At 33.8% G+C, this 27,315-nt stretch overlaps 4 protein-coding genes across 14 annotated transcripts in view; 3 read left to right on the forward strand and 1 right to left on the reverse strand.

Annotated features, from left to right (window-relative positions):
• Nucleotides 1–27,315, forward strand: part of LOC106168600 (uncharacterized) — a 348,468-nt gene that overhangs the window by 202,757 nt on the left and 118,396 nt on the right. The window lies entirely within an intron of this gene.
• LOC147760093 (DIS3-like exonuclease 2) overlaps nt 1–27,315 on the reverse strand; it is a 145,275-nt gene that overhangs the window by 111,843 nt on the left and 6,117 nt on the right. The gene's annotated exons all lie outside the window — the stretch shown is intronic.
• Nucleotides 1–27,315, forward strand: part of LOC147760096 (E3 ubiquitin-protein ligase NHLRC1-like) — a 111,414-nt gene that overhangs the window by 50,885 nt on the left and 33,214 nt on the right. The window lies entirely within an intron of this gene.
• LOC106166602 (uncharacterized) lies at nt 300–26,551 on the forward strand. Of its 3 annotated transcripts, none has more exons than XM_086995345.1 (4): nt 300–427; nt 814–1,993; nt 2,747–2,779; nt 24,560–26,551. In XM_086995345.1, exons 1-4 carry the CDS (start codon nt 311–313, stop codon nt 25,327–25,329), a joined length of 2,100 nt encoding a protein of 699 aa, XP_086851471.1. In that variant the 5' UTR covers nt 300–310; the 3' UTR covers nt 25,330–26,551. The 3 variants fall into 3 exon arrangements, with proteins under 3 accessions (XP_086851471.1, XP_086851472.1, XP_086851473.1); XM_086995346.1 differs by having other exon boundaries at nt 24,563–26,551; XM_086995347.1 differs by lacking the exon at nt 2,747–2,779.

The following is a 27,315-nucleotide window of genomic DNA, read 5'->3' on the forward strand; positions in this document are numbered from 1 at the left end:
GGTGGCGCAGCGCCGAGATAAGGTGGCGCAGCGCCACCTAAAAACAGGTCGTGGAGAACACTGATATATATATAATAACATTGAGTTTTTAGTAGTGTTAATTTTAAATGGTTCCGATGAGTGTTTTAGATTTTAATATTGTAGTAATTTTAAGGATTTTAGTTATATTATCCGTTGTAAGGCACCCAATAAGAAACATTATTATTATATTAATGGGTGCTATTTTTTAGCAATGCTGAGGAGAAAACACTGATTAATATTCATCTTTGCAATTACCTCAAGGCTTCATTTACATTTTTCAGAGTTTATTATGTTTTGGTTAAACTCAATCCATATGCACACTATTGGAAAATTGAGGGAAGAAGACAAAAATGCCATGCCATACGTCTTGATTATTGGAACTCATAAGGACATGTTATGCCCACAGGTGAAAACACTTTTCTTATCACAATTATTCAATTACTACCATACTTATTCTATGTATAATTTGTATCCCTTCAACCATATCACATTGCGATTCCTGATGAGTGACTTAATTATTTAGAAACTTTTCACTATGTGACTATTTGTGGATGGCATGATTTAATGTTGGGAGAAAAGGGTGTCCCTTGCCCACTGTACCCTATCCTCATTTTATAGGTTCATTGCAACATACCCCATTTTTCAACTTGAACAAAGTGGACTATATCATATACACATATATACATGTACATACACACACCCTGGTAGATGTTTTCTTTCGCGCTGACACTTAAGCATTATTATATAGTAGTGAAAAACTACAAAAGAATCTTAACATCTTTTCATTCATAGGGCGAGGTTGAAAAGATTTTTGATAAACTCAGGCAGTGTCTCGATGACAAGCAGGTACTCAAGGACCACGTCTACCGATATTTTGCCATAAGCAACTTGGCCGAAGACGATGAGGAGTTTGCTGAAATAAAAAGAGCGATCGAAGATTTGTGCGGTTATAGCAGCGACAGTGAGGCTACCGTTCAACATCTTCCAGTGAGTTGGATTAAATTGGAAATGAATTTGGCAAAGAAGAGTGAAGAAACACCCATCATAACTATTGAAAAATTGATGGAAATGGCGCAAAGGGTAGGACTCCCTGATGGAGAATTACAAGAAAAATTCATTCCTTACCATTACCGTCAAGGCGATATCCTACACTTCAAAGTTGATGGACTGGAAAATGTCGTCATAATAGATCCACTTTGGTTAGCAGTTGTGTTTTCTGCCATCATGACCAAGGCCAGCAGTCAACCTGGAGGCAGTCACTTTGATCTCCTGAAAGACGATCTGAAAAGAGGAGTGCTCAATGAGGAGGTATTTGATGAATATCTAAAACAAATCAAAATGACCGAAAAAAAGACTGAAATCATTCAACTTATGCTGCATTTCGACTTGATGTTAGAAATATCCCAAGCAGTTGAAAACCCTCTGCCTGGGTCTGGAAAGAGAAGATTCGTCGTGCCTAGTATGCTGGTATCCAATAACAGTGTAAATAACGCCTTGTGTGAGACGGATCCACAGAAATATTTGCTTATCACATTCCCTCACATTCTGTTTCCTACCGGGTTGTTTCATCGTCTGATCATCCGTCTTCTTAGGAAGTACAGAGCTCAGGAATATAAACATAACATTCCAGTTGTTGGGTTTGACCACGCCTCCTTCCGTTTGGGAGACAAACAGTCGGTGCTCCATCTCGCCATTGAAGAAAGGGCCATGAGAATGATGATAACAAACGCTACTGGAAACAAACCAAAACCTCACATATACTTAAACGCACGGAAAACCGTTGAAAAAGAGCTGTCAACTCTTCGGGACACGTACTGTCCCAGGATGCAGTTAGAGTTCCGCATTCGGGTAAATGACAAAGGAAAAGATATTCCAATAAACGCAGAGGATGTCCAAGAAAACAAGATATGTAGGTCTGTAGAGGGCACTGAAATGCCAATTGATGTGACACCGTATCGTGTTTGGTTTTCAGGTAAGCATTAAAATTTTAGGCAGTTTTGCTGTCAGCAGACATTATGTTGCTGAATATAATTAGGGGTAATGTAGTCATTGAAATCAGTGATACTTAAATTGATGTAAATGCAACTAATCATATTGGGTGATGTACTATGATGTCCATGAAGATAATTAATATTTCAAATTGTTGCCAATAAACCAAACTTTATATATTTTAAAATAATGTAACTTGATAAATACCCAAAGGTATTTTCATAATCCTCGAAAATAATATCTTTTCAGATCTTATCAGCATTTTTCCCCTTGGCAATTTTTGCCCATCGCTTTCGTTAGAACAATATAAATATCGCCCACAAAATCATGCAATTTATATTTTGATCATTCCAATGATACAAGTTTTACATGGGCATCAATGTCTGGGTGAGGGTAAGACTATTGCAATTCTATGTGCCGAACATTTTTCATATAAACTGTTGCATATTAGATTTATTACCCAGCTGTGCACAGCGTTAGACTTGTTTTAACTTTTAATTTAAAAACAAATGCCCAAGCATATTTGGAAAACATTCAATGACAAAAATAAATACTATGCCCTGGTCGTATTTTGAGAATTTACCTGCGATGCAGAAGGTAAATGTACAGCAGGTTACCTTTTGCTCACAACACATATCTATTAATAAGTTTCTTCATACTTAAATTACATGTATATTATTAATTGCTAATTTTGTTCATCATGCGCATATTCTTGTAATTCGTCTTATTTTTACAGATAGTGCACATGCAGTACAAATAAGTGATCCAGGTAATTTTGTATTTGGTAGTGCTAAGCTTAGGCTAAGAAGTATGCACATTATTATGTACAGACACAGATGTGTCTGTACATATAGCCATCATCTGCGTCTGTCGCCGTTGTCGCCGTCGTCGCCGTGCACTCAGCGATAACACGATAAGTGGAATACCGTTTAACATTTTGTATTCAAATTTACAGAACTGATGAATATTCATAATACGCAGGTCAAGTTCGAAAATCAGCATGATCAGGCCATTTTTAGGGAATTTATGCTGTTTTTTCACTTTTTTCAGCATATATGCAGCACCGATAACACGATAAGTGGAAAACTGTTTTACCTTTTAGCTTGAAACTTACAGAACTGATGAATATTCATAATACGCAGGTCAAGTTCGAAAATCAGCATGATTGGGTCATTTTTAGGGAATTTATGCTGTTTTTTCACTTTTTTATGTACAGACACAGATGTGTCTGTACATATAGCCATCACCTGCGTCTGTCGTCGTCGCCGTGCACTTTCACCGATAACACGATAAGTGAAAAACTGTTTTACCTTTTGGCTTGAAACTTACAGAACTGATGAATATTCATAATACGCAGGTCAAGTTCGAAAATCAGCATGATCAGGCCATTTTGATGGAAGTTATGTTGTTTTTTCACTTTTTTCAGCATATTTATAACACCGATAACACGATAAGTGAAAAACCATTTTACCTTTTGGCTTGAAACTTACAGAACTGATGAATATTCATAATACGCAGGTCAAGTTCGAAAATCAGCATGATTGGGTCATTTTTAGGGAAGTTATGCTGTTTTTTCACTATTTTCAGCATATATGCAACACCGATAACACAATAGGTGAAATACTGTTTTACTTTTTGGCTTGAAACTTACAGAACTGATGAATATTTATAATACACAGGTCAAGTTCGAAAATCAGCATGATCAGGCCATTTTTAGGGAAGTTATGATGTTTTTTAACTTTTTTCAGCATATATGCAGCACCGATAACATGATAGTTGGAAAACCATTTTACCTTTTTGCTTGAAACTTACAAAACTGATGAATATTCATAATATGCAGGTCAAGTTTGAAAATCAGCATGATTGGGCAATTTTTATGGAAGTTATTCTTTTTTTTTTTTCAATTTTTTCAGCATTTTTATAACACAGATAACAAGATAAATGTAAAAACGTTTTTCCTTTTGGATTGAAACTTACAGAACTGATGAATATTTATAATACGCAGGTAAAGTTTGAAAATTGGCATGATTGGACTATTTTTACAAAAGTTATGCTGTTTTTTTCCCTTATTCAGCACATATGCAACTCTGATAACGCATTTTAAGGAAAAGTGTTGTTTTGACATTTTCTGCTTCTTAAGAATATTGTTAGTTGATTATATAAAAATGACGGTAAACCTGTTATCGTGCATTGTGTAATAAAGTATCAAAAATGGAAAGGAACTCATCATTGCAGTTTGTCGGATTCAATCATTCACTATGTTCAGAATCTCAGAATGGAGCAAATCAGACATTTGAAATTGTTCTATTGATATTTTTCCTGTGTTAACAATTTTCCTAGTTGATCATTTAAAAATGACAGTAAATTGATTATTTTATGTAAAAAAAGGTGTTGAAAATGGAAAGAAAATCATTTCAGTACAGTTATCTCTTGTTTACATTTTGGCATTTTAAAAGTGTGACTTCCATGGCCTTGAAGACCTTCCCATATCACATTTTCTGAATATCCATGATACTTTTTTTTAATTGATGGTCATTATGCTGTTAAGTATTATGTTATATTGCATGAAAGTTCAAGAAAACCCTATTTTGGACACTACTGCCAGGATAGCGATTAAGAGAAAACCATATTACTTATGATACTCAAACTTACTGAAAAGTTTAATAAGACTGAAGTGCAGCTTGTGTTGGAAAACCAGTGTGATTGTTTTCTGTTTTGGAAGCAATGCAGTTCTACAGAGTGCTATATGGTGCAATAAATGTATATGGATAGCCAGCAGGGTTATAAACTAATTTGCTTAATTAATTATGTACAGACACAGATGTGTCTGTACATATTGCCATCACCTGCGTCTGTCGTCGGCGATGGCGATGCCGTCACCGGCGCCGTGCACTTTCCTTGTAAACACGATAAGTGGAGGGCAGTTTTACTTTTTGGCTTTATATTTACAGAGCTGATGAATATTCATAAAATGCAGGTCAAGTTCGAAAATCAGCATGAGCGGGCCATTATTGTAGAAGTAATGCTGTTTTTTCACTTTTCAGCATATATGCAACCCTGTAAACATATTTTAAGGAAAACCGTTAGGCCTGTTGTCATGAAATTCACAGGAGTAATCAATCTTACTAAAACGCAGGTCAAGTTCGAAAATCGGTATGATCAGGCCACTATTTTAGTAGTAATGCTGTTTTCATTTTTCAGCATATATGCAACACTGTAAACACAATATAAGAAAAACAGATGGGCCAATTGTCATTAAACTCACAGGAGTGGTCAGTCTTACTAAAACATAGGTTGAGTTCGAAAATCAGCATAATCGGGGCATTATTTTAGAAGTTATGCTGTTTTTTCACATTTCCTCAGATTCAACTCTTAGGCATATTAACAGTCTCATTATTGAACTAATAAGATACGTAAAAGTGTTTGTTTTACATTTCCTGCATCTTTACATTTTTACATTTGTTTTACATTTTCTGCATCTGTAAATATGATGGTAAATTTGTTATTGTGTATTGTGTAATGAAGTGTCAAAATTTGGCATTTTCAAGATGTGACTTTGACGTTCTATGGTCCTGAAGACCTTTGCTAGTCACATTTTCTGAATATCCATGATACTAATATTTTATGATTAAAAATTGATGGTCATTATGCTGTTAAACATTATGTAATATTGCATCAAAATTTGAAGAAACCCCTATTTTGGGCACTGCTCCCATGATGACCATTTAAGGAAAATCATGTCACTCACTGTTCTCAAACTTACAGGAAAGAAACATGGGACTAAAATATAGCTTCAGTAGGCAATGCAGTCTGTTTTGTAAATATTTCTGGCATTTAAATAGTTTTTTGTGAAAATAAAATTTTTCACTTATTGGCATTTTCAAGGTGTGACTTTGAAGTTCCATGAGCCTGCAGACCTTTGCTAGTCACGTTTTCTGAATGTTCATGTTTCTAATATTCTATTATTAAAAATTGATGGTCGATATGCTGTTAAACATTATGTAATATTGCATCAAAATTTGAAGAAACCCCTATTTTGGGCACTGCTCCCATTGTGACCATTTAAGAAAAACCATGTCACTTACTGTTTTCAAACTTACAGGAAAGAAACATGGGACTAAAATACAGCTTCAGTAGGCAATGCAATCTGTTTGGTAATTTTTTCTGGCAGTTAAACAGTTTTTTGTGAAAATTTAATTTTTCACATATTGGGATTTTCAGGGTGTGACTTTGAAGTTCCATGAGCCTGCAGACCTTTGCTAGTCACGTTTTCTGAATGTTCATGTGACTAATATTCTATTTTTAAAAATTGATGGTCATTATGCTGTTAAACATTATGTAATATTGCATCAAAATTTGACGAAACCCCTATTTTGGGCACTGCTCCCATGATGACCATTTAAGGAAAATCGTGTCAATTACTGTTCTCAAACTTACAGGAAAGAAACATGGGACTAAAATACAGCTTCAGTAGGCAATGCAGTCTGTTTGGTAAATTTTTCTGGCAATTAAACAGTTTTTTGTGAAAATTTAATTTTTCACATAGTGGCATTTCCAAGGTGTGACTTCGAACCTCCACGGGCTTGAAGACACATGCTAGTTACATTTTGTGAAAATCCATGACACTTATATTTTATTATTAAAAATCGATGGTCATTATGCTGTTAAACATTATATAATGTTGCATCAAAATAGAAGAAAACACAATTTTTGGTGCTGCTGCCTTGATGACCATTATGGGAAAACCGTGTTACTTATGACTGTCAAACTTTCAAAAAAGAAACACAGGACTAAAATGCAGCCCGGGTTAGAAAAGCAGTCTAATTGGCTTCTTTTTCTGGAAGTTATACATTTTAGTGTAATATTCATTATCTTTTTGGCATATTCATTGAGGGACTCGGAGCTCCCATGGACTTGAAGCCAAATGGTAATCATATTTTCTACATGTCCATCCTATTTATAGTCAATAAACAAAAATTGGTGATAATTATTCTCTAATTTATTATGTAATGTTACATCAAAATTGACAACAATCTTTTTGCACTGCAAACATTATGAAAAAAAACTGTGCTACTTATTATAATTTTAAACTTACAAGTACGATTTTTAGGATTGGCCTTCAGCTCATGAGAAAACCAGATCTATTGGATTATCATGTTTATTGTATTTATGCATTTTTTGTGAAATTTTCATTTTTCTCATTCTGGCACTTTCTAAGTATAAACTTGAACTCTGATGGGCCTGGAGCCTTATGCTTTTACTTTCGTCTGTGTTACCTGTTTTGCATAAGTTGATGTTGACTGTGCAGTTAAACATAATGTATTATTGCATCAGGATTGGTAGTCTCCTATTTTGGGCATTATGGTTTTGTGCTTTTCTTAAGGTGTGACTTATGGGCCTGAAGACCTTTGAGTGGGTCAGTCTGTAAATTACCCTTGGGTATCAGTAGATTAATTTCAGAGTTATAAAGTCATTTGCTTTAATAGGCCATTAAATGAGATTACGTAAAGCACACTTATTGATATTTCCCTGTAAACTCCCAAAGGTAAAGCTCTCTGCTAGATTAATAATAAGGAAGCAGTGATAATTATGCAGTTAAATTTTGTTGAATATTGCAAATAAGTTATATATATATATATATATATATATATATATATATATATATATATATATATATATATATCAAAGATTAAAAGTTTGAATAGCATCTTCATTGGAATTATATTTACCTCTAGCTCTGCCAAGGGGGTTATATTTTCACCCCTGTTTGTCTGTCATGCACATAACACAAAAAGTTATGGACCGATTTTGCAGAAATTTTCAGGAACTGTCGGAAGTGGGCCAGAGAGGACAATGATTAATTTTTGGTGGTGGTCCGGATCAATAATCAATCAATTATCAATAATAATCAACAATTGCTGCCTTGGCAGAGGTCTGCACTCTCAAAGTGCTTTTCTAGTTTTGTTGTTTTCCTTTATAATTATTTCTCAAACACTTGCATTTGTGACTTTTAACTCTCATCTGCCCGGGGCTCTGCACATTTTCTGTATTTCTATGTCTTTAAACATTATGTAATATTATTTTATGCACTGTCATCATTTTTCAAATATTGAGACTTTCATAATGTGAATTTGAACTCTCATGGTCCTGAAACTGTAATCTTATTGAAGGGGTGGATTGAGACCATCTTCTGGGTCTTCCGGAAGACAGGCAGGTTATTAAGTTTATATTGACTGGTATCTATTTTTTTCTGTTGGAAGACCATCAAAATGGAGGATGGATCAACATAGATACTTTGTAATACTGTCAGAAAATATCTCTGGGTCTGCTCCTGTTATTGACCATTTTACCTGTTGTGCAAGATTAAAATTCAGTGTTGACTGACAGTGCTATTATAAGCATTATTTATTATTGCATCAAAATTGACAAAATGACCTTTTTTGCATCTTTATTTTCTGTTTTTTGTCTGTACATTTGACAGCTTTGCTGCCTTGTTTCACTTTTTTCAGCATATATGCAACACCGTAAACACGATAAGTGGAATACTGTTTTACCTTTTGGCTTGAAACTTACAGAACTGATGAATATTCATAATACGCCGGTTAAGTTCGAAAATCAGCATGATCGGGCCATTTTTAGGGAAGTTATGCTTTTTTTTCACTTTTTTCAGCATATATGCAACACCGTAAACACGATATGTGGAATACTGCTTTACCTTTTGGCTTGAAACTTACAGAACTGATGAATATTCATAATACGCCGGTCAAGTTCGAAAATCAGCATGATCAGGCCATTTTTATGTACAGACACATCTGTGTCTGTACATATTGCCATCACCTGCGTCTGTCGTCGCCGATGGCGATGCCGATGCCGGCGCCGTGCACTTTCCTTGTAAACACGATAAGTGGAGGGCAGTTTTACTTTTTGGCTTTATATTTACAGAGCTGATGAATATTCATAAAACGCAGGTCAAGTTCGAAAATCAGCATGATCGGGTCATTATTGTAGAAGTTATGCTGTTTTTTCACTTTTCAGCATATATTTCACATTTCCTCAGATTCAATTCTTAGGCATGTTAACAGTCCCATTATCAAACTAATAAGATACGAAAAAGTGTTTGTTTGGCATTTCCTGCATCTTTACAACATTGTTAGTTGATTTTGTAAAAATGATGGTTAACTTGTTATTGTGTATTGTGTAATAAAGTGTTAAAAATGTAAATAAACTCATATCATTGCAGTTTGTCAGATTCAATCATCCACTATGTTCAGAATCTCATAATGGAAGAAATTGGGCATTTAACACTGCTCTGTTGATATTTTTCCCATCTCATCAATTTTCTTAGTTGATCATATAAAAATGGCAGTAAACGGTTAATTTTGTTTTATGTTAAAAATTGTTAAAAATGAAAAAAAAACATTTCAGATCAGTGCTGTCTTGTTTACCTTTTGGCATTTTCAAGTTGTGACTTTCAAGTTCCATGGGCCTGAAGACCTTTGCTAGTCAAATTTTTATGTACAGACACAGATGTGTCTGTACATCTTGCCATCACCTGCATCTGTCGTCGCCGTCGCCGATACCGGCGCCGTGCACTTTCCTTGTAAACACGATAAGTGGAGGGCAGTTTTACTTTTTGGCTTTATATTTACAGAGCTGATGAATATTTATAATACGCAGGTCAAGTTCGAAAATCAGCATGATCGGGCCATTATTGTAGAAGTTATGTTGTTTTTTCACTTTTCAGCATATATGCAACCCTGTAAACACATTTTAAGGAAAACCGTTAAGCCTGTTGTCATGAAACTCACAGGAGTAATCAATCTTACTTAAATGCAGGTCAAGTTCGAAAATTGGCATGATCGGGTTACTATTTTAGTAGTTATGCTGTTTTTTCACTTTTCAGCGAATATGCAAAACTGTAAACACAATATAAGAAAAACAAATTGGCCAATTGTCATTAAACTCACAGGAGTGGTCAATCTTACTAAAACGCAGGTTGAGTTCGAAAATCAGGATAATCGGGCCATTATTTTAGAAGTTATGCTGTTTTTTCACATTTCCTCAGATTCAATTCTTAGGCAGGTTAACAGTCTCATTATTTAACTAATAAGACACGTAAAAGTGTTTGGTTGACATTTCCTGCATCTTTACAACATTATTAGTTGATTATGTAAAAATGATGGTAAACTTGTTATCGTGTATTGTGTAATAAAGTTTCAAAAATGGAAATAAACTCATATCATTGCAGTTTGTCAGCTTCAATCATTCACTATGTTCAGAATCTCAGAATGGGGGAAATTGGACATTCCGTCACTGTCACTGGCGCCGGCGCCGTTCACTTTCATTGTAAACACGATAAGTGGAAGGCAGTTTTACTTTTTGGCTGTATATTTACAGAGCTGATGAATATTCATAAAACGCAGGTCAAGTTCGAAAATCAGCATGATCGGGCCATTATAGTAAAAGTTATGCTTTTTTTTTTCACTTTTCAGCATATATGCAACCCTGTAAACACATTTCAAGGAAAACCGATAGGCCTTTTGTCATGAAATTCACAGGAGTAATCGGTCTTACTATAACGCAGGTCAAGTTCGAAAATCGGCATGATCGGGAATCTCAGAATGGAAGAAATTGGACATTTAACACTGCTCTATTGATATTTTTCCTATCTCATCAATTTTCTTAGTTGATCATATAAAAATTGCAGTAAACTATTAATTTTGTTTTATGTTAAAAATTGTTAAAAATGGAAAAGAAAACATTTCAGAACAGTGCTGTCTTGTTTTAATATAGATTTTTAAATATTTAAGACATTGCAGAAATCTTGAGTTTGGCAGTTTCTCCATGAAACACTGCTTTTTGGTCATAGCATCCTATAGTAAACTACCCCAAACATATACCCAAAACCCCCAAATCAAATGTCAAGTTTGACCTTGACCCTCATTTTCAAGGTCATTTGGCTATTTCATGGAGAAATATTGAAGTGGGCTAAAAGTGATGTTTAGTTGACCCCCCCCCCCAATTCGCACATGCTCTTTCAGAATATAGGGTCAAATTTAACCCATGACCTTCACATGACCTTGTAAGAGCATTTTCACACCTATTTTGCAGGGGAATCCTCCGCCACTGGCTTTAGCCAGTTGCAGTCTAGTTAAAATTTGCTGTTGAATTTGCAGTTTAACATAATGTACTTTTGCATCATAATTGACAGTAGCCTATTTTGTTATTTCCTGCTTTTTGTCTGTACATTTGACAGCTTTGCTGCCTTGTTAGGGAAGTTATGCTTTTTTTTCACTTTTTTCAGCATTTATACAACACCGTAAACACGATAAGTGGAATACTGATTTACCTTTTGGCTTGAAACTTACAGAACTGATGAATATTCATAATACGCCGGTCAAGTTCGAAAATCAGCATGATCGGGTCATTTTTAGGGAAGTTATGTTTTTTTTTCACTTTTTTCAGCATATATGCAACACCGTAAACACAATAAGTGGAAAATGGTTTTACCTTTTGGTTAGAAACTTACAGAACTGATGAGTATTTATAATACACAGGTCAGGTTCGAAAACCAGCATGATAGAGCCACTTTTATGGAAGTTATGCTGTTTTTTTTTTTTTTTTTCATTTTTTTCAGCATATATGCAACACTGATAACACAATATAAGAAAAACAGATGGGCCAATTGTCATTGTACTCACAGGAGTGGTCAATCTTACTAAAACATAGCTTGAGTATGAAAATCAGCATAATTGGGCCATTATTTTAGAAGTTATGCTTTTTTTTATACATTTCCTCAGATTCAATTCTTAGGCATGTTAATAGTCTCATTATTGAACTAATAAGATACGTAAAAGTGTTTGTTTGACATTTCCGGCATCTTTACAACATTGTCAGTTGATTATGAAAAAATGATGGTAAATTTGTTATTGTGTATTGTGTAATGAAGTGTCAAAAATGGAAATAAACACATATAACTGCAGTTTGTCAGATTCAATCATCCACTATGTTTAGAATCTCAGAATTGATATTTTTCCCATCTCATCAATTTTCTTAGTTGGTCATATAAAAATGGCAGTAAACTGTTAATTTTGTTTTATGTTAAAAAAGTGTTAAAAATGGAAATAAACCCATTTCAGAAAAGTGCTGTCTTGTTTACATTTTGGCATTTTCAAGATGTGACATTGAAGTTCCATGGTCCTGAAGACCTTTGCTAGTCACATTTTCTGAATATCCATGATACTAATATTTTATTATTAAAAATTGATGGTCATTATGCTGTTAAACATTATGTAATATTGCATCAAAATTTGACGAAACCCCTATTTTGGGCACTGCTCCCATGATGACCATTTAAGGAAAATCATGTCACTCACTGTTCTCAAACTTACAGGAAAGAAACATGGGACTAAAATATAGCTTCAGTAGGCAATGCAGTCTGTTTTGTAAATATTTCTGGCAATTAAATAGTTTTTTGTGAAAATAAAATTTTTCACTTATTGGCATTTTCAAGGTGTGACTTTGAAGTTCCATGAGCCTGCAGACCTTTGCTAGTCACGTTTTCTGAATGTTCATGTGACTAATATTCTATTATTAAAAATTGATGGTCGTTATGCTGTTAAACATTATATAATGTTGCATCAAAATAGAAGAAAACACAATTTTTGGTGCTGCTGCCTTGATGACCATTATGGGAAAACCGTGTTACTTATGACTGTCAAACTTTCAAAAAAGAAACACAGGACTAAAATGCAGCCCGGGTTAGAAAAGCAGTCTAATTGGCTTCTTTTTCTGGAAGTTATATATTTTAGTGTAATATTCATTATCTTTTTGGCATATTCATTGTGGGACTCAGAGCTCCCATGGACATGAAGCCAAATGGTAATCATATTTTCTACATGTCCATCCTATTTATAGTCAATAAACAAAAATTGGTGATAATTATTTTCTAATTTATTATGTAATGTTACATCAAAATTGACAACAATCTTTTTGCACTGCAAACATTATGAAAAAAAAAAAAACTGTGGTACTTATTATAATTTTAAACTTACAAGTACGATTTTTAGGATTGGCCTTCAGCTCATGAGAAAACCAGATCTATTGGATTATCATGTTTATTGTATTTATGCATTTTTTGTGAAATTTTCATTTTTCTCATTCTGGCACTTTCTAAGTATAAACTTGAACTCTGATGGGCCTGGAGCCTTATGTTTTTACTTTCGTCTGTGTTACCTGTTTTGCATAAGTTGATGTTGACTGTGCAGTTAAACATAATGTATTATTGCATCAGGATTGGTAGTCTCCTATTTTGGGCATTATGGTTTTGTGCTTTTCTTAAGGTGTGACTTATGGGCCTGAAGACCTTTGAGTGGGTCAGTCTGTAAATTACCCTTGGGTATCAGTAGATTAATTTCAGAGTTATAAAGTCATTTGCTTTAATAGGCCATTAAATGAGATTACGTAAAGCACACTTATTGATATTTCCCTGTAAACTCCCAAAGGTAAAGCTCTCTGCTAGATTAATAATAAGGAAGCAGTGATAATTATGCAGTTATATTTTGTTTAATATTGCAAATATATATATATATATCAAACTGGAAGATTAAAAGTTTGAATAGCATCTTCATTGGAAATATATTTACCTCAAGCTCTGCCAAGGGGGTTATATTTTCACCCCGTTTGTCTGTCATGCACATAACACAAAAAGTTATGGACCGATTTTGCAGAAATTTTCAGGAACTGTCGGAAGTGGGCCAGAGAGGACAATGATTAATTTTTGGTGGTGGTCCGGATCAATAATCAATCAATTATCAATAATAATCAACAATTGCTGCCTTGGCAGAGGTCTGCACTCTCAAAGTGCTTTTCTAGTTTTGTTGTTTTCCTTTATAATTTTTTCTCAAACACCTGCATTTGTGACTTTTAACTCTCATCTGCCTGGGGCTCTGCACATTTTCTGTATTTCTATGTCTTTAAACATTATGTAATATTATTTTATGCACTGTCATCATTTTTCAAATATTGAGACTTTCATAATGTGAATTTGAACTCTCATGGTCCTGAAACAGTAATCTTATTGAAGGGGTGGATTGAGACCATCTTCTGGGTCTTCCGGAAGACAGTCAGGTTATTAAGTTTATATTGACTGGTTTCTATTTTTTTCTGTTGGAAGACCATCAAAATGGAGGATGGATCAACATAGATACTTTGTAATACTGTCAGAAAATATCTCTGGGTCTGCTCCTGTTATTGACCATTTTACCTGTTGTGCAAGATTAAAATTCAGTGTTGACTGACAGTGCTATTATAAGCATTATTTATTATTGCATCAAAATTGACAAAATGACCTTTTTTGCATCTTTATTTTCTGTTTTTTTTTTTTTTTTTTTTTTTTTTTTTTTTTTTTTTTTTTTTTTTTTTTTTCTCTGTACATTTGACAGCTTTGCTGCCTTGTTCATATATAGGGATTTTCATCATGTGAATTTTAACTCTCATGGTCCTGACATTGTAATCTTATTGAAAGGGTGGATTAAGACCATCTTCTGGGTCTCCTGGAAGACAGTCAGATTTTACAGTTTATATTAACGGGTTTCTGTTGGAAGACTATCAAAATGGAGGATGGATCAACAAAGATACTTTGGAATACTGTCAGAAAATATCTCTGAATCTGCTCCTGTTATTGACCATGTTACCTGTTGTGCATGATTAAAAATCAGTGTTGACTGACTGTGCTATTATAAGCATTTATTATTGCATCAAAATTGACATAATGACCTATTTTGCATCTTTTTTTTTCTGTTTTTTGTCTGTACATTTGACAGCTTTGTTGCCTTGTTTCATTTTTTTTCAGCATATATGCAGCACCGATAACATGATAAGTGGAAAACCAATTTACCTTTCAGCTTGAAACTTACAGAACTGATGAATATTCATAATACGCAGGTCAAGTTCGAAAATCGGCATGATTGGGTTATTTTTAGGGAAGTTATGCTGATTTTTCACTTTTTATGTACAGACACAGATGTGTCTGTACATATTGCCATCGCCTGCGTCTGTCGTCGCCGTCGCCGGCGCCGTGCACTTTACTTGTAAACACGATAAGTGGAGGGCAGTTTTACTTTTTGGCTTTATATTTACAGAGCTGATGAATATTCATAAAACGCAGGTCAAGTTCGAAAATCAGCATGATCGGGCCATTATTGTAGAAGTTATGCTGTTTTTTCACTTTTTAGCATATATGCAACACTGTAAACACATTTTAAGGAAAACCGTTAGACCTGTTGTCATGAAACTCACAGGAGTAATCAATCTTACTTAAATGCAGGTCAAGTTCGAAAATCGGCATGATCGGGCCACTATTTTTGTAGTTATGCTGTTTTTTCATTTTCCATCATATATGCAACACTGTAAACACAATATAAGAAAAACAGATATGCCAATTGTCATTGTACTCACAGGAGTGGTCAGTCTTACTAAAATGCAGGTTGAGTTCGAAAATCAGCATAAACAGGGCATTATTTTAGAAGTTATGCTGTTTTTTGCACATTTCCTCAGATTCAACTCTTAGGCATGTAAACAATCTCATTATTGAACTAATAAGATACGTAAAAGTGTTTGTTTGACATTTCCTGCATCTTTACAACATTGTTAGTTGATTATGTAAAAATGACGGTAAACTTGTTATTGTGTATTGTGTAATAAAGTGTCAAAAATGGAAATAAACTCATATCATAGCAGTTTGTCAGATTCAATCATTCACTATGTTCAGAATCTCAGAATGGAAGAAATTGGACTTTTAACACTGCTCAATTGATATTTTTCCCATCTCAGCAATTTTCTTAGATGATCATATAAAAATTGCAGTAAACTGTTTATTTTGTTTTATGTTAAAAAAAGTGTTTAAAATGGAAATAAACCCATGTCAGAACAGTGCTGGCTTGTTTCACTTTCCTCAGATTCAATTCTTAGGCATGTTAACAATCTCATTATTTTAACTAATAAGACATGCAAAAGTGTTTGGTTGACATTTTCTGCATCTTTACAACATTATTAGTTGATTATGTAAAAATGATGGTAAACTTGTTATCGTGTATTGTGTAATAAAGTTTTAAAAATGGAAATAAACTCATATCATTGCAGTTTGTCAGATTCAATCATTCACTATGTTCAGAATCTCAGAATAGAGGAAATTGGACATTTAACACTGTTGTATGGATATTTTTCCCATCTTGTCAATTTTGTTAGTTAATCGTATAAAAATGGCTGTAACCTGTTAATTTTGTTTTATTTTAAAAAAATTGTTAAAAATGGAAAAAAAAAAAAAAACATTTCAGAACAGTGCTGTCTTGTTTACATTTTGGCATTTTCAAGTTGTGACTTTGAAGTTCCATGGGCCTGAAGACCTTTGCTAGTCACATTTTCTGAATGTCCATGATACTAATATTTTATTATCAAAAATTGATGGTCATTATGCTGTTAAACATTATGTAATATTGCATCAAAATTTGAAAAACACCTATTTTGGGCACTGCTCCCATGATGACCATTTAAGAAAAAACATGTCACTTACTGTTCTTAAACAGTACAGTAAATATGTACAGATGTGTCTGTACATATTGCCATCTCCTGCATCTGTCGTCGCCGTCACTGTCGTCTTCGCCAGCGCCGTGCACTTTCATTGTAAACATGATAAGTGGAAGGCAGTTTTACTTTTTGGCTTTATATTTACAGAGCTGATGAATATTCATAAAACGCAGGTCAAGTTTGAAAATGAGTATGATCGGGCCATTATTGTAGAAGTTGTGCTGTTTTTCACTTTTCAGCATATATGCAACACTGTAAACACATTTCTAGGAAAACAGATAGGCCTGTTGTCATGAAACTCACAGGAGTAATGGATCTTACTATAATGCAGGTCAAGTTCAAAAATCGGCATGATCGGGCCACTATTTTAGTAGTTAGCTTTTTTTTTTTTCATTTTTCAGCATATATGCAACACTGAAAACACAATATAAGAAAAACAGATAGGCCAATTGTCATTAAACTCACAGGAGTGGTCATTCCTGCTAAAACGCAGGTTGAGTTCAAAAATCAACATAATCTGGCTATTATTTTAAAGAAATGCCGTTTTTTTCACATTTCCTCATATTCAATTCTTAGGCATGTTAACAGTTTCATTATTTGATTAATAAGATACGTAAAAGTGTTTGTTTGGCATTTCCTGCATTTTTACAACATTATTAGTTGATTATGTAAAAATGTTGGTAAACTTGTTATCGTGTATTGTGTAATAAAGTTTCAAAAATGGAAATAAACTCATATCATTGCAGTTTGTCAGATTCAATCATTCACTATGTTCAGAATCTCAGAATGGAAGAAATTGGACTTTTAACACTGCTCTATTGATATTTTTCCCATCTCATCAATTTTTTTAGTTGATCATATAAAAATGGCAGTAAACTGTTACTTTTGTTTTATGTTAAAAAATGTTAAAAATGGAAAAAAAAAGCATTTCAGAACAGTGCTGTCTTGTTTACATTTTGGCATTTTCAAGTTGTGACTTTGAAGTTCCATGGGCCTGAAGACCTTTGCTAGTCACATTTTCTGAATATCCATGATACTAATATTTTATTATTAAAAATTGATGGTCATTATGCTGTTAAACATTATGTAATATTGCATCAAAATTTGAAAAAAACCTATTTTGGGCACTGCTCCCATGATGACCATTTAAGAAAAAACATGTGACTTACTGTTCTCAAACTTACAGGAAAGAAACATGGGACTAAAATATAGCTTCAGTAGGCAATGCAATCTGCCAGTTAAACAGTTTTTTTTTTGTGAAAATTTAATTTTTCACATATTGGCATTTTCAAGGTGTGACTTTGAAGTTCCACAGGCTTGAAGACCCATGCTTGTCACATTTTCTGAAAATCCATGATGCGTATATTTTATTATTAAAAATTGATTGTCATTATGCTGTTAAGCATTATGTAATATTGCATCAGAATAGAAGAAAACACAATTTTGGGTGTTGCTGCCATGATGACCATTATGGGAAAACCATGTTACTTATGCTTGGCAAACTTTCAAAAAAGAAATACAGGACTAAAATGTAGCCTGAGTTGGAAAAGCAGTCTAATTGACTTCTTTTTCTGGAAGTTTTACATTTTCAAAGGGTGAACTTGAACTCCCATGGGCCTGAAGCCTTATGTTTGTTACACATTTTACTTACATTGGTATTACCTGTTGAGCATAATTAAAATTTGATGTTGAATTTGCAGTTTAACATAATGTACTTTTGCATCAGAATTGACAGAAGCCTATTTTGTTATTTCCTGCTTTTTGTCTGTACATTTGAAAGCTTTGTTTCAAATATTGAGACTTTCATCATGTGACTTTGGTTTCTCGTGGTCCTGAAACTGTAATTTTATTGAAGGGGTGGATTGAGACCATCTTCTGGGTCTTCTGGAAGACAGGTTATTAAGTTTATATTGACTGGTATCTATTTTTTTCTGTTGGAAGACCATCAAAATGGAGAATGGATCAACATAGATACTTTGGAATACTGTCAGAAAATATCTCAGGGTCCGCTCCTGTTATTGACCATGTTACCTGTTATGCATGATTAAAATTCAGTGTTGACTGACAGTGCTTTTATAAGCATTATTTATTATTGCATCAAAATTGACAAAATGACCTTTTTTTGCATCTTTATTTTCTGTTTTTTGTCTGTACATTTGACAGCTTTGCTGCCTTGTTTCAGCATATATGCAGCACCGATAACATGATAAGCGGAAAACCATTTTACCTTTCGGCTTGAAACTTACAGAACTGATGAATATTCATAATACGCAGGTCAAGTTCGAAAATCGGCATGATTGGGTTATTTTTAGGGAATTTATGCTGATTTTTCACTTTTTTCAGCATATATGCAGCACCAATAACACGATAAGTGGAAAACCAATTTACCTTTTGGCTTGAAACTTGCAGAACTGATGAATATTCATAATACGCAGGTCAAGTTCGAAAATCAGCATGATTAGATCATTGCTAGGGAATTTATGCTGTTTTTTCACTTTTTTCAGCATATATGCAGCACTGATAACACAATAAGTGGAAAACTGTTTTTAGTACCACCAGCGTGTACGCTGGCGGTACTTATGGTTTTAGTCCCGACCCGTCTCGTCCAGCTCCGCCGGCTCCGCCGGCTCCGTTGGCTCTGCCGGCTCCGCCGGCTCCGCCGGCTCCGCGTACTGGCGCCGGATACAAGTCACCGTTACCGCTTCTCCTCCTAGACCGCAAGGACCCCGGTCCCCATCTCTTGGATTTAGGTCACATATAACCTCAACTTGAACCCCCAGGTTTTTTTGTCTCAGTCGGTGCATTGACCTGGGAGTGACGCTCGTTGAAATGCACCCTTGTCAAAATTTTTGAAAATTCAATGCCAATTATCTACCCTACGGAAGGAATTATGGGAAAATTTTCTACAGACAGCTTTCCAAAAGTCATATGTGTAGATTTCAAATATGCCCTTAGATTTGGCCTTTGACCTTTATTTCAAGGTCAAACAGGCAAAAATTTTCAAAAAAATGAAATTTTTTACGAAAAAAACATTATTTGCGCTGTTATTCAGACACTACCTAGACTTAACCAATAATATTATTGGAAAGTGTTACCCTTTGGGTCATCTTTCACCTCTGTGAATTTGGGGTCAATCGGTGCATTTTTATGGGAGTAGCGGCCATAAGATACCGAAACTGAAAACTGTCTCTAATTCAGGAACCGTTAATGCTAGCAACCCGTTCTTTTTTGCATTTTGTAGAGCATGTAAAGCCCAACATTGTAAGCCCAACGTTTTTTTGTATTTCATACGGTTTTCGTGTTATGCTGTATTAAAAAGTACATTGTGGTGGCACATTATTGTAACTCAGAATTGTAACATTTAGTCCCTTATATCTCCAAAACTGGCACAAATAGGTCAATAGTTATTATTTAAGTTGAATAGGAAGTCATTTACTGGCAATCTGAATGTGACCTTGAAATTGATCTTTGACCTACTTTTCACCATGAACTGAACTTTGCAAATTTTTGTTCCCTTTTATCTCCAAAACTGGCAGAGATAGGTCAATAGTTACTATTAAAGTTGAATAGGAAGTCATATACTGGCAATCTAAGTGTGACCTTGAAATTGACCTTTGACCTATTTTTCATCATGAATTGAACTGTGCAAATTTTCTTTCCCTTTTATCTCCAAAACTGGCAGAGATAGGTCCATAGTTACTATTGATCTTGAATAGGAAGTCATTAGAGGCAATTTACTGTGACCTTAAAATTGACCTTTGACCTTCTTTTTACTATGAACTGAACTTTGCAAATTTCTGTTCCCCTTTATCTCCAAAACTGACAGAGATAGGTCCATAGTTACTATTGAACTTGAATAGGAAGTAATAAACTAGCAATCTGTGACCTTGGAATTGACCTTTGAGCTACTTTTCACCATAGATTGAACTTTGCAAATTTTTGTTCCCTTTTATCTCCAAACTGGCAGAGATAGGTCTATAGTTACTATTGAACTTGAATATGAAGTCATATACTGGCAATTTACTGTGTCCTTAAATTTGACCTTTGACCTACTTTTCACCATGAACTGAACTTTGCAAATTTTTGTTCCCTTTTATCTCCAAAACTGGCAGAGATAGGTCCATAGTTACTATTGAACTTGAATAGGAAGTCATATACTGGTAATGTACTGTGACCTTGAAATTGACCTTTGACTTTCTTTTTACTATAAAATGAACTTTACAAATTTTCGTTCCCCTTTATCTCCAAAACTGATAGAGATAGGTCCATAGTTACTATTGAACTTGAATAGGAAGTAATACACTAGCAATCTGTGACCTTGAAATTGACCTTTGACCTATTTTTTATGATGAACTGCTTTTTGCATGTTTTCTGGCCTTTAAGTCTGCAAAATTGGCAAAGAAATGCCCATGGTTGCTATTGAACTTGAATAGAAATTCATATACTATGATATTGAAATTGACTTTTGACCTACTTTTTCACCATGAACTGAGCTTTGCATATTTTTTTGCCTCTCATATCTTTAAAACTAGCAGAGATGTACCCATTTTTGCCCCTAGGTTTTCTCTTTTGTCAGCATATATGCACCATTGACAACACATTTCAAGGAAAACCAATAGGCCTTTTGTCTAGAGAATACAGTAGTTATCAAGGGTAGGAAAATGCAAGTCAATTCGAAAATCTGCTGGATTGTACCATTTTTAGTTATATTTTTTTTTTTTGCATATTTTGAGAATTGTTGATTGCATCTTATAGAGCTTGTCAAGCACAAGACTGGTGATGGTGCCCCTTTTTGGAGGGGGGGGGGTCCATACGAATACGCTTACTCCAGCTGGTGGTACAATATCCGGAGGCGGTATCGCCTCTCTGATCCTCTAGTTTCTTTTGGCTTGAAACTTACAGAACTAATGAATATTCATAATACGCAGGTCAAGTTTGAAAATCAGCAAGATCGTGCAATTTTTATGGAAGTTATCCTGTTTTTTTTTTTTTTTTTTTTTTAATTTTTTCAGCACTTTTGTAACACCGATAACTTGATAAGTGTAAAAAAGTTTTCCTTTTGGATTGAAATTTACAGAACTGGTGAATATTTATAATACGCAGGTCAAGTTTGAAAATTGGCGTGATTGGACTATTTTAACAAAAGTAATGCTGTTTTTTTCCTTTATTCAGCATACATGCAACACTGATAACGCATTTTAAGGAAAACCAATCAGCCTTTTGTCTTGCAACTCACAGGAGTGATCAATCTGACCAGTATACAGATCAAGTTTGAAAATTAGCTTGATCAGTTAAGTTTTGATGAATTTATTAGCCTTTTTGTATATAAGTGGTTTTTCTTCAGACTTAATTCTTAAGCATGTTAACAGTCTCATTACAGAACTAATTGGATATGTAAAAGTGTTGTTTTAACATTTTCTGCTTCTTAACAATATTGTTAGTTGATTATATAAAAATGACGGTAAACCTATTATAGTGCATTGTGTAATAAAGTATCAAAAATGGAAAGGAACTCATCATTGCAGTTTGTCAGATTCAATCATTCACTATGTTCAGAATCTCCAAATGGAGCAAATTGGACATTATAAATTGTTCTATTTATATTTTTCCTATGTCAACAATTTTCCTAGTTGATCATATAAAAATGACAGTAAATTGATTATTGTTTTATGTAAAAAAAGGTGTTGAAAATGGAAAGAAAATCATTTCAGTACAGTTATCTCTTGTTAACATTTTGGCATTTTGAAAGTGTGACTCTGAACTTCCATGTCCTTGGAGACCTTTCCGTATCACATTTTCTGAATATCCATGATACTTTTATTTTTTTTATAAAAAAATTGACGGTTTATTGCTGTTAAGTATTATGTTATATTGCATGAAAGTTGAAGAAAACCCTACTTTGGACACTGCTGCCAGGATAGCGATTAAGGGAAAACCATGTTACTTATGATAATCAACCTTACTGAAAAGACTGAAGTGCAGCTTGTGTTGGAAAACCATTGTAATTGTTTTCTGTTTTGAAAGCAATGCAGTAGAGTGCTATTTGGTGCAATAAATGTATATGGATAGTAGGCAGTTAATTCAGGGTTATAAAGTAATTTGCTTAATTGATTTTCAAGTTATTTCAGGGTTATAAAATAATTTGCTTAATTGATTTTCAAGTGGCCATTAAATGAGATTACATAAACACACATTGAGATTTCATTGTAAAGTCCCATAGGTTTAGCTCTCTTAACTGTGTCACATAATTAGGAATCGATTATTATTATGCAGGTAAATGTTATTTAATATTGAAAATAAGTTTACAAAAGAAAAAATTTGTGTTACGCTTACATTAATGCTAAAGATGAATAACAGTGCCTTATTATTCTCAAACTCAATAGGGTTATTCATATCATGTTAGTAATTTTACAGCTAGATTAAAAGTTTGAATAGCAGCTTTATTGGTATTTTTTGTTGTTTTATTTTACATTTTCTTTTAATTTTTTTTTCAAACACTAGCATCTTCAAGATGACACTTTCAACTGTCATCCACCAGAAGCGCTGTGTATTTTGTTTTTCCACATTAGCAGTTGTGTTGGTTTTTGTCTTTAAACATTGTGTAATATTATTTTATGCACTGTCATTATTTTTCACATATAGGGATTTTCATAATGTGAATTTGAACTCTCACATATGGTCCTGAAACTGAATCTTATTGACCATGTTATTCTGTTGTATATATTTTTGAAATTTTTATCTTTTACCTACTGGCATTTTCAGTGTGGGACTTTTAACTCCCAAGGGTATGTAACAGTTCACTTTTATTGATACTACCTGTTGTGCAATATTTGCAACTTGATGATGATGATGACAAGTTCAGATATCAGATATCAGAATAATAGCTATGACTGCCCTTTTTGTGGTAAAACAAAATATATTATATTTCTGTGACTTGTTTACACTGTTTAAACTGAAGTTGGATGATTCATATCATGGTTATGCAGCTAGACTGAATTGAGCCTTAGTGGAATATTTTTGTAATTTTTTCTTTAATTTTTAATTTTTCAAACTGGCATTTTCAAGATGTGACTTATCACTCCCATCCACCAGGAGCCCTGTACTGTAACTTTGTAACACTTTCTGTATTTTTTTAACTTACAAGTATGATTATATATATATATATATATATATATATATATATATATATATATATATATATATATATATATAAAATTGAGTTTAAGCAATGAGTTTAAGAAATGTTCACTTTATCTCATTCTGGCATTTCCAAAGTTTAACTCTTATCAGCCTCAAGCCTTAGGGACTATTTCCAGACCCTATCACGCTAACTGTGGATCGATGTATCTCCAAGGGAATTCTCGCTAAATTGCAATCAATGTAGGTGGCTTAGCTGTCTGTCACGCCTACTGAAACTGGCATGCCAGAATCCTAAGCCACTTAAACTGAAAGCAAATTAGTGAGAAACCCCTTGGAGTTGGATTGATCCTGTTACATTGATCTAGGTATGGGAACTCAGTCTAATGCTTGTTACACATTTTACTTTCATCCTAATTCAATGTTATGCAGAATTAGAATTTGATGTTGGCTATGTAGTTACAGTAAGCATAATACATTAATGCATCAAAATTGACAGTATCCTATTTCCTGCGCTTTTTTCTGTTTTTTGTCTGTACATTTGACAGCTTTGCTGCCTTGTTCTTATTTTTACTTCTATTTTTTTTTACTTTTAACTTACAAATCTTCTATATAAAGAAATAGCATATATTGTTACTAGCATGTACCCCCTGTTCATATGACAGTACATTTCACTGACTACATATTTCTCCCATAATGCAGTGGTGGTTGCTGTATATTTTACACAAACACATACACACACACACACACTAGTGTACCACTCTATCTCTTTCCCTATAAAATTCTTGTACAAAAAGCATTGATCATTATCATATTTTTCTATTAGTAGGTGTGAATGCCCCAGATGTGTCATCTGTTTATACACAGAGGTTTGCAAGGCTGAGTTATCTCGTTATTGAACTTGGAACGAAAGTCATTAGAACTTTCTTCCTCAAGGATGTTGTTAGGCCTGGCATCACTAATGGTGAGCACATCAGTGATAAAGATGCAGTGCTTCAGTTTTTTGGTAAGCATGACGTGATAAGGGAACTTGAGAAACTCAAGAAAACAAAAGTCATATTTGCTTCTCAGTGGAATCTGTTGTACCCTGCCTCTGGTCATACAGATGTGGAAACATTTGACATTACATTGCTAGTGTTATTGATAAGAAAACTTCACCCAGACAAAGCCAACCTGAAATGGTCAGCGCCCAAAGAAAATGCCACTTTACCTTCCTCTCCACAAACAACACAAGGTTTCATCGACCACATCCAACGGCTTAAGAATGTCAGGAACTATATACAGCATTTCGCCACATTTGGGATCCAAGACATGGAGAAATTCTGCACAAATTGGGAAATCGCCTGTGCTTCTGTTCTAGTACTTGGTGCAGATCCAAAGGAAGTGAAAAAGATACAGGAATTCAACTTTCGCAAACAGGAGATAGATACAATAGTGTGTGAAATACGCAGCTCGGCCGAAGATAACAAACGGCATTTCGACAGCAGATTTGACAGGCTTGAATTACTAATATTTTCCTTTGTACGTGATGTTCGCTTTGCCATCTTCTTTGTCGTCCTCATTGCGTTAGCCATAAATTACCAGTGGTGGATTTAGGTGGGGAGGGGTCAGGGGGATCCTGGTTTCTGAAAAAAAATCACACTAGTATTCCCCTCTTGAAATTAGAATTTTGACTAGCTGAATTATAGTTCTAAATAGAACCGAATGACACTGTTCTCCCTATAAAGTATCAAATTTTTTCAGTGCCTTTTTATACCTCATGGAACTGAATCAGTTGCCAGTTTTTCATGTTACCCATAGTGCATTATACAAGAGGGTAAGAGTGATTATGCTATTATGTAACAGTGCATCAAAATTGGCCAAAACATTATTTTGTGCACTTTTTTCTGTAGTCTGAATATTTCACAGTTTAACTTTTGCTGCCTTGTTTCTTGGTGTCTGTATATTTGCAAGCTTTGTATATTTTTTAATTGAAATGTTGGAAAATAAGTAAAAGTAAAATGTCTGGATATTAGGTAAGATTTTTGAAAATATTTACCAGATTATACACATAATATTGCTTATTGTAAAAACTTCCAAGTCTAAGATTTCATTCTAGAGTTTTATCATGTCTATTAAAAAGTTTTGAAGTGCAAAAAAAGTGTTTGCAAAAAAAAGTGAAGGTTATGTCAATGTAGTATATTTAATAATTATCCATCCATCAACTATTATAGTAGTTTAACTTCATTTACAACATATTTACAATATATATATCCACTTACTGGTTGGAAAAGCTTACAAATTTAAGTGAATATTGCAATTTTATGTAATTTTTTAAGTTTTGAGGATGTCTGCCAAATGTGGGTTGAGCAATATTTTGCTCAAAAATTAGCTTTTAAGCTACAATATTCTTAAAAGGTAGCCATTGTGACTGAGCATTGTTTTGTTTTTGTCGTTTCACATATTGATTTGGGAAGCAACCGTGTGCTGCAGTCATTGCGTAAAAGAAGTTATTACATACAATGTGTAACAGTGATTTCAGTATTTTTTATCTACAAGTTACAATTTGTGAACATTCCGTGAATGGGACTCTGCACCAAACAGTTTCATATTGTCACCTCAAGTTTGTAAAAGCTGCACTTGGTTGGGAAATTCAAGAATGAAAAAAAAAAGTTCTGTTAAAGTTAATCTTTTACTTCATATTGTATCTGTATACTGTATATTCAACATGGACATATCACTAATGAAAGACAGTTTCAAAGGCAGCCAAATGAATGTAATAACTTGCATTAATATATTATCAACAATTTCATTGTAATAAACCTAGGAAAACTGACAACTTTTTTTCATGCTGTCTAAGACCAACCTCTTCCTAGGGCATGGACACAGAGGGCCATGGAATAAATGCTACAACAGCATGCTTATAAGCCTTCACAATGTTCCAATAGTATTCAGTGAATATAAGATAAAGTACAAAAAGCAGTAGGGCTCATAACTGTACATTAAATAATCTTCACCCAGAAATGTTACAAAATACTGGTCATCAAGTACAACTTCTTCAAAATTGCAGAAAACATTGTTCTACTGAGTATGATTTGAATTTAACCTTTTTTTTTATCATTTTATATTTTTTGCACTTAAACAAAAACCTTTATTTTGCAAAACTGGTTATAAATATTGAATATACATTCATCTGGATAAAAATGACTCCTTTATCAAATGTACCATTCCACTGTTCTGCATTAATGTGTGCAATCATTTGACACTGACAGTAACTCCACTTTTCAATAACCAGTTGTTCAATTTTTTTCACCTAGCTGATAAAATAAATTTACATAGAAAAGCATGACAGTATTGACTGTGCAGCAACAAAATAATTACTATTAGAGGCATTAAACTCTACATCAAAATTTTACAGAAAAATTTCCACAGGTAAAGCACTAAAATGTAAAATTATTTTAAATAATTCAAACTTGCATTAAAAACATTACAATTAAAATTAATACCTCTTTAGGTGTCAGAAACATTCACTGATAAAACATAAAAAACTAAAGATAAAAATACTGATGAACCAGAAGATACCAACTTCTCTCCACAGTCAAC

Source organism: Lingula anatina, chromosome 9 (genome assembly GCF_051362555.1).
Source record: "Lingula anatina isolate TDL-2025a chromosome 9, LinAna3.0, whole genome shotgun sequence".
Taxonomy (NCBI): domain Eukaryota; kingdom Metazoa; phylum Brachiopoda; class Lingulata; order Lingulida; family Lingulidae; genus Lingula; species Lingula anatina.